Source organism: Mustelus asterias, chromosome 9 (genome assembly GCF_964213995.1).
Source record: "Mustelus asterias chromosome 9, sMusAst1.hap1.1, whole genome shotgun sequence".
NCBI classification, from domain to species: domain Eukaryota; kingdom Metazoa; phylum Chordata; class Chondrichthyes; order Carcharhiniformes; family Triakidae; genus Mustelus; species Mustelus asterias.
The window spans coordinates 46,498,698-46,510,749 of NC_135809.1; the positions used below are offsets into that span (position 1 = coordinate 46,498,698).

The 12,052-nt window shown below is 61.5% G+C and overlaps 1 protein-coding gene across 1 annotated transcript in view; it reads left to right on the plus strand.

Annotated features, from left to right (window-relative positions):
- Window positions 1-4,466: 4,466 nt before the first annotated feature.
- sult4a1 (sulfotransferase family 4A, member 1) overlaps window positions 4,467-12,052 on the plus strand; it is a 61,019-nt gene continuing 53,433 nt past the window's right edge. Inside the window, exon 1 of the mRNA XM_078221191.1 lies at window positions 4,467-4,723. Coding sequence (XP_078077317.1) covers window positions 4,555-4,723 — 169 coding nt within the window. The 5' untranslated portion in view covers window positions 4,467-4,554. The remainder of the gene's footprint in view (window positions 4,724-12,052) is intronic.

Here is a 12,052-nt window from a genome sequence, read left to right on the forward strand (position 1 = left end):
AAAAAAAGAGAAATTTGCATCTGTATTTGCATCACTCCCCTCACTCCAGAAACTTTTCAAAATGCTTCACGGAACATCAATTACTCTGAATTGCAGTGATTGCTATTATGAGGCAAAAAGTGATAATGATTTTATACATAACAATGCATCACCAAAAACAATGAGCTAAACGACCAGTTAACCTTTTGGTGGTGTTTTGGAAGGAACACAGATCCCAGCACGGTTCAGGTGTAGACTGTCCCAAAGGTATAGACCTCACTTTCTGTAGTACTGATGCCAGTGCCCCACGAACCAGAACCCACTACTACTCCAGTCTCTGAGTCACATATTCATAGGGTGGCACAGTGTTTAGCATTGCTGCCTGGGTTCAATTCCTGGCTTGGGTGACTCTCTGTGAGGAGTTCGCACATTCTACCCACGTCTGCATGGGTTTCCTCCGAGTGCTCTGGTTTCCTCTGAAACCAGGTCTGAAACCATTGGTCATGCTAAATTCTCCCTCAGTGTACCCGAACAGGCGCCGGAGTATGGCGATTAGGGGATTTTCACAGTAACTTAGTTACAAGTTACATTTATTTGCATCACAAGCCTACTTGTGATGCAAATAAATGAACATGGCTCAGGTGATTATTACCTTTGAGGTTCTGCTTTTTAATTTAGTGCCAAGCTCCTCATACTGGCTGTGAGACTTCTTTTCTAGTTCCTATGTCATTGTCACCTACATGGACCACAGCATCGGGATCCTCCCCCTTCCATTGAAAGTTTGTCCCCAAACCCTGGCACTGGACAAACAACACAGCAGTCTTGCCCTTTGCTGCAGAGAACAGTGTCAAGTCCCCTCACTATACTATCCCCTACTATTGCTACATTCTTTTTGCATGGCAAAATGAATGCCGTGAACACAAGGGTCACTGTCAGCTTTTCCTTTCCAATATGAAGTATAATCCCCTGTTTGTACCTTCAGCGGTCCCTCCCCTGGAAGGCAGGTCTCATTGAGGATGGCAATATCAATTTGGAGTCTTGATAGTTTACATGATATGATTGCAGTTCTCCTTTCTGGATGGTCACTCTTAAGATTATCTATGAGTGCACCAATATTCCAAAGTGCAAAACTTAAAGTTTTCTTTCTTTGACCATGAAGATGCTGATCCTGCAGAGTGTGGTTCCCAGCCTGGAGAAAGTGGACAGTATTTGAATATTTTCTTTTCCTTTTTCTGGTCCCTTCCCCATCTTGGGGGAGCAGGGGTATCCTGAAGAGGACTGCTCAGTTACAGATGCTGCTGCCCAAAGACACCTCTGTGCCAACACAGGTATCCAATGACCTCCATGCATCTGTCTTCTATGTGCAAATCGGGATTGCCCAGGTCCCTGTCCCCCATCACTATTTCTCCATCACCAAAGAATTTGGCAAATGGACGCTGGTAGAAGACTGTGTCTGCCTTTGTTTCCTGTGGGGACCTTGGAGTGCTGTAGTTACCTGCGTGACCATGATGGGATGGTGGTCAGATTTCAGTGACGTGTCGAGGCAAGCAGACTGGAACCACCTTATTGCTTCTTCTGCCTTTACAGCTAATGAGATACACAGTTTCCCTACATCTGTTCTTCTATTGAGGATTTTTTGGACCACACTTTGTCTGGTACCATGCCTCCACCTTGCCACCTTGGGTGGTCCTACCAGGAGAAAAGACACATTGCTCAGGGGATCATCACAACAAACAAGCCTCTCGACCATCTCAAGCTGGTGATCCATGGAGGGGATAGACAGGCAGCATGGAAACAGAAAGGCCTAAGGGTGAACTTAAAGAAACTTTTGAAGGTGATGGGAAAGTTGAGAAGCTTGCTAAAAATGTACATGGGATTCTTGGCATTATAGATAGAAGCAGAGAATACAAAAGCAAGGAAATTATGCCAAACCATTATCAATCTCAGCTGCAGTACTGTATCCAATTCAGGGCATCTCATTTTTGGAAGGATGTCAAGGCCTTGGGGAGGGTGCAGAAGAGATATGCTAGAATTGTACCAGGAATGGTGGAATTCAGTTGTGTGCAGAGACAGGAAAAAATGGTGTTGTTCTCCTTAGAGCAGAGAAGGTTAGGAGATTTGATCGAGGCGTTCAAAATGATGAACAATTTTGAGAGAGTAAATAGGAAAGCATTGTTTCCTGTGGCCAAAGTGCTGGTAGTCAAAGGAATCAGATATATGGTCATTGGCAGAAGAAGTCGAAAGGACATGAGTGTGTTATCACAGAATCACCCAGTGCAGAAGAGGCCCTTCAGCCCATTGAATCTGCACCAACATGTGAGAAACACCTGACCTACCTACCTAATCCCATTTACCAGCACTTGGCCCATAGCCTTGAATGTTATGATGTTCCAAATGCTCATCCAGGTACTTTTTAAAGGATGTGAAACAACCTGCCTCTGCCACCCTCCCAGGCAGCGCATTCCAGACTGTCAACATCCTCTGGATAAAAAGGTTTTTCCTCACATCCTCCCCCAAACCTTCTGCCCCTCACCTCGAACTGTGTCCCCTTGTGGCTGACCCTTCAACTAAGGGAACAGCTGCTCCTTATCCACTCTGTCCATGCCCCTTACAATCTTGTACACCTCAATTCGGCACCCCTCAGTCTTCTCTGCTGCAACATAAACCACCCAAGCCTATTCAACCTCTCTTCATGACTTTAATAATCCATCCCAGACAACATCCTGGTGAATCTATTCTGTACCCCCTCACGTCCTTACTATAATGAGGCAACCAGAACTGCACACGGCGCAGTTGTATAGAGCTGTGGCCTCACCAAAGTTCTATACAACTCCAACATGACTTCCGTGTTTTTGTAATCTTTCCTTGATTGATAAAAGCAAGTGTCCCATATGCCTTTTTCACCACCCTACTAACATGCCCTTCCACCTTCTGAGATCAATGGACAAATATGCCAAGGTCCCATTATTCCACAGAACTTCCTAGTGTCATGCTGTTCATTGAGTACTTCCTTGTCAAATTGTTCCTTCCAAAATGTATCACCTCACACTTTTCAGGGTTAAATTCCATCTGCCACTTATCTGACCATTTGACCACCCCATCTATATCTTCCTGGTAGCCCAAGACACTCAACCTCACTGTTAACCACCTGGCCAATCTTTGTGTCATCCGCAAACTTACTAATCCTACCCCCACATGGTCATCTATGTCCTTTAAATAAATGATGAATAGTAGGGGACCCAGCACAGATCTCTGTGTATGTCACTGGACACTGGCTTCAAGTCACTAAAGCAGCCTTCTGTCATCACCCTCTGTCTCCTACAACTAACTCAATTTTAAATCCACCTTATCAAATGCGTGTCCCAGGTGCATTTGTCTTCTTTATAAGTCTCCCATAAGGGCGGCATGGTGGCACAGTGGTTAGCACTGCTGCTTCACAGCTCCAGGGACCTGGGTTCGATTCCCGGCTTGGGTCACTGTCTGTCTGCACGTTCTCCCTGCATCCGGGTGCTCCAGTTTCCTCCCACAGTCCGAAAGACAAGCTGATTAGGTGCATTGGCCATGCTAAATTCTCCCTCAGTGTACCCGAACAGGCGGTGGAGTGTGGCAACTAGGGGATTTTCACAGTAACTGCATTGCAGTGTTAATGTAAGCCTACTTGTGACACAAATAAATAAACCATGTAGGACTTTGTCAATGGCTTTGCTGAAATCCATATAGACTGCATCAATGACACTAGCCTCATCTACACACTTGGTCACCTCCTCAAAAATACTAAAATGAAATTTAAAATGATCTGCAATGCACTGCCTGATTCACTTTCAAGAGGCAATTTGAAAAGGGGTGGTTGGGGGGGTGGGGATGTTGAGCTGTGGGGAAAGAGCACGGGAGTGGAACGGATTGGATAGCCTTCCAAAGAGCTAACACAGGCCAGATGGTTTCCTACCATGCTGCATTATTTTATAAATTTCCAGTCAAAGTGAAGCAGCTATTAATAAAGTGACCCCCAATGCTAGGATGCATCTTGAATGCATTTGATTGTGAGTACTTAGATTAAAACTGGCCCAGGCTATATATATCTTTTAGGACGCAGAGAGAAATAAGTGATAGAGCATATTCTGCCGGACTGCGGTTAAGTGCATTGGCTATGCTAAATTCTCCCTCAGTGCACCCGAACAGGCGGTGGAGTGTGGTGACGAGGGGATTTTCACAGTAACTTCATTGCAGTGTTACTGTAAGCTTACTTGTGACACCAATAAATAAACTTTAAACCGGTGTAATAGATAATGCATGCATTTGAACCCAGATTTATTTTGTCTTGATCATTAAACTAAGAGACGGGAAGGATGTTTACGGCAGGGGGTGAGTGAAAAGTCCCTGGGGTTGGCAGTGGGGATTGGAAGTGTTATTTGTGGGCGGAGTGTGGCACAGAGCTGGTGTGTGCGTCTTTAAGCTACCGGGAGGAGGCTGGAGCCGCTGCTGAGGCTGAGCGAGGAGGCGGCGCCTGCAGCAGCGGAGAGGCAGCTTCCCAGTCCCGCGGCCAGCCCAGGAGCCCGAGCCCGGGAGGGAGCGAGGATGGCGGAGAGCGAGGCAGAAACCCCCAGCACCCCGGGGGAGTTCGACAGCAAATACTTCGAGTACAATGGAGTGCGGCTGCCTCCCTTCTGCAGGGGGAAGATGGAGGAGATCGCCGACTTCCCGGTCAGGGAGAGCGACATCTGGATCGTCACCTACCCCAAATCCGGTAGGAGCTCCCCGCGGACCCGCAATAAACCCGCCCCCGCCGGAATCCCACCCCCGCGACCCCACCCCAGCCCCCCGCATCCAGCAGAGCCGGGCTCTGGGGCGGGGGGAGGATCCCCCGGGAGCCGGCATTGACCCTGTCCATGGTATCAACTCACTGAGTAACTCCGAGACCGCATTAAGCAAGCTGCAGCTACACCGTGTCCACAGCCCAGCCCCAGGAGACATCAGCATCCGCCCCCCCCCCATCCCTCATGTACATCCCACCCCCATCCCTCATGTACATCCCACCCCCCCCCCCCATATACATCCCAACCCCCCCCCATATACATCCCAACCCCCCCCCATATACATCCCAACCCCCCCCCCCATATACATCCCAACCCCCCCCCCATATACATCCCAACCCCCCCCCCCATATACATCCCACCCCCCCCCATATACATCCCACCCCCCCCATATACATCCCACCCCCCCATATACATCCCACCCCCCCCATATACATCCCACCCCCCCCATATACATCCCACCCCCCCCATATACATCCCACCCCCCCCATATACATCCCACCCCCCCCCCATATACATCCCACCCCCACCCCATATACATCCCACCCCCCCCCCATATACATCCCACCCCCCCCCCCATATACATCCCACCCCCCCCCCATATACATCCCACCACCCCCATATACATCCCACCCCCCCCCATATACATCCCCACCCCCCCCATATACATCCCACCCCCCCCATATACATCCCACCCCCCCCCCATATACATCCCACCCCCCCATATACATCCCACCCCCCCATATACATCCCACCCCCCCCATATACATCCCACCCCCCCATATACATCCCACCCCCCCCATATACATCCCACCCCCCCATATACATCCCACCCCCCCATATACATCCCACCCCCCCATATACATCCCACCCCCCCATATACATCCCACCCCCCCATATACATCCCACCCCCCCCATATACATCCCACCCCCCCATATACATCCCACCCCCCCCATATACATCCCACCCCCCCCATATACATCCCACCCCCCCCATATACATCCCACCCCCCCATATACATCCCACCCCCCCATATACATCCCACCCCCCCATTACATCCCACCCCCCCCATATACATCCCACCCCCCCCATATACATCCCACCCCCCCATATACATCCCACCCCCCCATATACATCCCACCCCCCCCATATACATCCCACCCCCCCATATACATCCCACCCCCCCCATATACATCCCACCCCCCCCATATACATCCCACCCCCCCATATACATCCCACCCCCCCATATACATCCCACCCCCCCCATATACATCCCACCCCCCCATATACATCCCACCCCCCCCATATACATCCCACCCCCCCCATATACATCCCACCCCCCCCATATACATCCCACCCCCCCCATATACATCCCACCCCCCCATATACATCCCACCCCCCCCATATACATCCCACCCCCCCCATATACATCCCACCCCCCCCATATACATCCCACCCCCCCATATACATCCCACCCCCCATATACATCCCACCCCCCCCATATACATCCCACCCCCCCCATATACATCCCACCCCCCCCATATACATCCCACCCCCCCCATATACATCCCACCCCCCCCATATACATCCCACCCCCCCCATATACATCCCACCCCCCCCATATACATCCCACCCCCCCCATATACATCCCACCCCCCCCATATACATCCCACCCCCCCCATATACATCCCACCCCCCCCATATACATCCCACCCCCCCATATACATCCCACCCCCCCATATACATCCCACCCCCCCCCCATATACATCCCACCCCCCCATGTACATCCCACCCCCCCATGTACATCCCACCCCCCCATGTACATCCCACCCCCCCATGTACATCCCACCCCCCCATGTACATCCCACCCCCCCATGTACATCCCACCCCCCCATGTACATCCCACCCCCCCATGTACATCCCACCCCCCCATGTACATCCCACCCCCCCATGTACATCCCACCCCCCCATGTACATCCCACCCCCCCATGTACATCCCACCCCCCATGTACATCCCACCCCCCCATGTACATCCCACCCCCCCATGTACATCCCACCCCCCCCATGTACATCCCACCCCCCATGTACATCCCACCCCCCCATGTACATCCCACCCCCCCCATATACATCCCACCCCCCCCATATACATCCCACCCCCCCCATATACATCCCACCCCCCCCATATACATCCCACCCCCCATATACATCCCACCCCCCCCATATACATCCCACCCCCCCCATATACATCCCACCCACCCATCCCCCATATACATCCCACCCACCCATCCCCCATATACATCCCACCCACCCATCCCCCATATACATCCCACCCCCCATCCCCAATATACATCCCACCCCCCCATCCCCCATATACATCCCACGCCCCCATCCCCCATTTACATCCCACCCCCCCATCCCCCATATACATCCCATCCCCCACCCCATATACATCCCACTCACCCCCCCATATACATCCCACTCCCCCCCCCATATACATCCCACTCCCCCCCCATATACATCCCACTCCCCCCCCATATACATGCCACACCCCCCCCCATATACATCCCACTCCCACTCCCCCCCCCATATACATCCCACTCCCCCCCCCCCATATACATCCCACTCCCCCCCCATATACATCCCACTCCCCCCCCCCCATATACATCCCACTCCCCCCCCCATATACATCCCACTCCCCCCCCCATATACATCCCACTCCCCCCCCCATATACATCCCACTCCCCCGCCATATACATCCCACTCCCCCCCCCCCCCCCCCATATACATCCCACTCCCCCCCCACCCACCCCCACATCAGGCCCCACCCCCACATCAGGCCCCACCCCCACATCAGCCCCCCCCCCACATCAGCCCCTCCCCCCCCCACATCAGCCCCTCCCCCCCCACATCAGGCCCTCCCCCCCCACATCAGGCCCTCCCCCCCACATCAGGCCCTCCCCCCCACATCAGGCCCTCCCCCCCCACATCAGGCCCTCCCCCCCCCACATCAGGCCCTCCCCCCCCCACATCAGGCCCTCCCCCCCCACATCAGGCCCTCCCCCCCCCACATCAGGCCCTCCCCCCCCACATCAGGCCCTCCCCCCCCACATCAGGCCCTCCCCCCCCACATCAGGCCCTCCCCCCCACATCAGGCCCTCCCCCCCCACATCAGGCCCTCCCCCCCCCACATCAGGCCCTCCCCCCCCCACATCAGGCCCTCCCCCCCCACATCAGGCCCTCCCCCCCCACATCAGGCCCTCCCCCCCCACATCAGGCCCTCCCCCCCCACATCAGGCCCTCCCCCCCACATCAGGCCCTCCCCCCCACATCAGGCCCTCCCCCCCCACATCAGGCCCTCCCCCCCCCACATCAGGCCCTCCCCCCCCACATCAGGCCCTCCCCCCCCACATCAGGCCCTCCCCCCCCACATCAGGCCCTCCCCCCCCACATCAGGCCCTCCCCCCCCACATCAGGCCCTCCCCCCCCACATCAGGCCCTCCCCCCCCCACATCAGGCCCTCCCCCCCCCACATCAGGCCCTCCCCCCCCACATCAGGCCCTCCCCCCCCACATCAGGCCCTCCCCCCCCACATCAGGCCCTCCCCCCCCACATCAGGCCCTCCCCCCCCACATCAGGCCCTCCCCCCCACATCAGGCCCTCCCCCCCACATCAGGCCCTCCCCCCCACATCAGGCCCTCCCCCCCCACATCAGGCCCTCCCCCCCCACATCAGGCCCTCCCCCCCCACATCAGGCCCTCCCCCCCCACATCAGGCCCTCCCCCCCCACATCAGGCCCTCCCCCCCCACATCAGGCCCTCCCCCCCCACATCAGGCCCTCCCCCCCCACATCAGGCCCTCCCCCCCCACATCAGGCCCTCCCCCCCCACATCAGGCCCTCCCCCCCCACATCAGGCCCTCCCCCCCCACATCAGGCCCTCCCCCCCCACATCAGGCCCTCCCCCCCCACATCAGGCCCTCCCCCCCCACATCAGGCCCTCCCCCCCCACATCAGGCCCTCCCCCCCCACATCAGGCCCCCCCCCCTCACATCAGGCCCCCCCCCACATCAGGGCCCCCCCCCCCCACATCAGGGCCCCCCCCCCCCACATCAGGCCCCCCCCCCCACATCAGGCCCCCCCCCCCACATCAGGCCCCCCCCCCCACATCAGGCCCCCCCCACATCAGGGCCCCCTCCCCCCCCCCACATCAGGGCCCCCCCACCCACATCAGGGCCCCCCCCCCCCACATCAGTGCCCCCCCCCCACATCAGGGCCCCCCCCCCACATCAGGGCCCCCCCCCCACATCAGGGCCCCCCCCCCCACATCAGGGCCCCCCCCCCACATCAGGGCCCCCCCCCCCACATCAGGGCCCCCCCCCACATCAGGGCCCCCCCCCACATCAGGGCCCCCCCCCCCACATCAGGGCCCCCCCCCCCACATCAGGGCCCCCCCCCACATCAGGGCCCCCCCCCCACATCAGGGCCCCCCCCCCACATCAGGGCCCCCCCCCCCACATCAGGGCCCCCCCCCACCACATCAGGGCCCCCCCCCCACCACATCAGGGCCCCCCCCCCACCACATCAGGGCCCCCCCCCCCACCACATCAGGGCCCCCCCCCCCCCACATCAGGGCCCCCCCCCCCCCACATCAGGGCCCCCCCCCACCACATCAGGGCCCCCCCCCCCCACCACATCAGGGCCCCCCCCCCCACCACATCAGGGCCCCCCCCCCACATCAGGGCCCCCCCCCCCCCACATCAGGGCCCCCCCCCCACACATCAGGGCCCCCCCCCCACATCAGGGCGCCCCCCCCCACATCAGGCCCCCCCCCCTACATCAGGGCTCCCCCCCCCACATCAGGGCTCCCCCCCACATCAGGGCCCCCCCCCCACATCAGAGCCCGCCCCCCCACATCAGGGCCCCCCCCCCCACATCAGGGCCCCCCCCCCACATCAGGGCCCCCCCCCCCACATCAGGGCCCCCCCCCCCACATCAGGGCCCCCCCCCCCCACATCAGGGCCCCCCCCCCCCACATCAGGCCCCCCCCCCCACATCAGGGCACCCCCCCCCACATCAGGGCCCCCCCCCCCCCACATCAGGGCCCCCCCCCCCCACATCAGGGCCCCCCCCCCCCACATCAGGGCCCCCCCCCCCCACATCAGGGCCCCCCCCCCCCACATCAGGGCCCCCCCCCCACATCAGGGCCCCCCCCCACATCAGGGCCCCCCCCCCCCACATCAGGGCCCCCCCCCCCACATCAGGGCCCCCCCCCCCACATCAGGGCCGCACCCCCCCAACATCAGGGCCCCCCCCCCACATCAGGGCCCCCCCCCCCCACATCAGGGCCCCCCACCCCCCCACATCAGGGCCCCCCACCCCCCCACATCAGGGCCCCCCACCCCCCCACATCAGGGCCCCCCCCCCCACATCAGGGCCCCCCCCCCCCCACATCAGGGCCCCCCCCCACATCAGGGCCCCCCCCCCCCACATCAGGGCCCCCCCCCTCCCACATCAGGGCCCCCCCCTCCCACATCAGGCCCCCCCCCCCACATCAGGCCCCCCCCCACATCAGGGCCCCCCCCCCATCAGGTCCCCCCCCATCAGGGCCCCCCCCCCCCATTCAGTGCCCCCCCCCCCACATCAGGGCGCCCCGGCTCCCCCCAAGATCAGGGGGGTGGCGGCGCGCAGCCAAGATCAGGGCTGCGCCCCCGCCCCCCCCAAGATCAGGGCTGCGCCCCCCCAAGATCAGGGCTGCGCCCCCGCTCCCCCCAAGATCAGGGCTGCGCCCCCGCCCCCCCCAAGATCAGGGCTGCGCCCCCGCCCCCCCCAAGATCAGGGCTGCGCCCCCGCCCCCCCCAAGATCAGGGCTGCGCCCCCGCCCCCCCCAAGATCAGGGCTGCGCCCCCGCCCCCCCCAAGATCAGGGCTGCGCCCCCGCCCCCCCCAAGATCAGGGCTGCGCCCCCGCCCCCCCCAAGATCAGGGCTGCGCCCCCGCCCCCCCCAAGATCAGGGCTGCGCCCCCGCCCCCCCCAAGATCAGGGCTGCGCCCCCGCCCCACCCAAGATCAGGGCTGCGCCCCCGCCCCACCCAAGATCAGGGCTGCGCCCCCGCCCCACCCAAGATCAGGGCTGCGCCCCCGCCCCCCCCAAGATCAGGGCTGCGCCCCCGCCCCCCCCAAGATCAGGGCTGCGCCCCCGCCCCCCCCAAGATCAGGGCTGCGCCCCCGCCCCCCCCAAGATCAGGGCTGCGCCCCCGCCCCCCCCAAGATCAGGGCTGCGCCCCCGCCCCCCCCAAGATCAGGGCTGCGCCCCCGCCCCCCCCAAGATCAGGGCTGGGCCCCCGCACCCCCCAAGATCAGGGCTGGGCCCCCGCACCCCCCAAGATCAGGGCTGCGCCCCCGCCCCCCCCAAGATCAGGGCTGCGCCCGCGCCCCCCCCAAGATCAGGGCTGCGCCCCCGCCCCCCCCAAGATCAGGGCTGCGCCCCCGCCCCCCCCAAGATCAGGGCTGCGCCCCCGCCCCCCCCCAAGATCAGGGCTGCGCCCCCGCCCCCCCCAAGATCAGGGCTGCGCCCCCGCCCCCCCCAAGATCAGGGCTGCGCCCCCGCCCCCCCCAAGATCAGGGCTGCGCCCCCGCCCCCCCCAAGATCAGGGCTGCGCCCCCGCCCCCCCCAAGATCAGGGCTGCGCCCCCGCCCCCCCAAGATCAGGGCTGCGCCCCCGCCCCCCCCAAGATCAGGGCTGCGCCCCGCCCCCCCCAAGATCAGGGCTGCGCCCCCGCCCCCCCCCAAGATCAGGGCTGCGCCCCCGCCCCCCCCAAGATCAGGGCTGCGCCCCGCCACCCCAAGATCAGGGCTGCGCCCCCGCCACCCCAAGATCAGGGCTGCGCCCCCGCCCCCCCCAAGATAAGGGCTGCGCCCCCGCCCCTCCCAAGATAAGGGCTGCGCCCCCGCCCCGCCCAAGATCAGGGCTGCGCCCCCGCCCCCCCCCAAGACCAAGGCTGCGCCCCGCCCCCCCAAAATCAGGGCTGCGCCCCCGCCCCCCCCAAGATCAGGGCTGCGCCCCCGCCCCCCCCAAGATCCGGGCTGCGCCCCCGCCCCCCCCAAGATCCGGGCTGCGCCCCCGCCCCCCCCAAGATCAGGGCTGCGCCCCCCCCAAGATCAGGGCTGCGCCCCCGCCCCCCCCAAGATCAGGCTGCGCCCCCGCCCCCCCCAAGATCAGGGCTGCGCCCCCGCCCCCCCCCAAGATCAGGGCTGCGCCCCCGCCC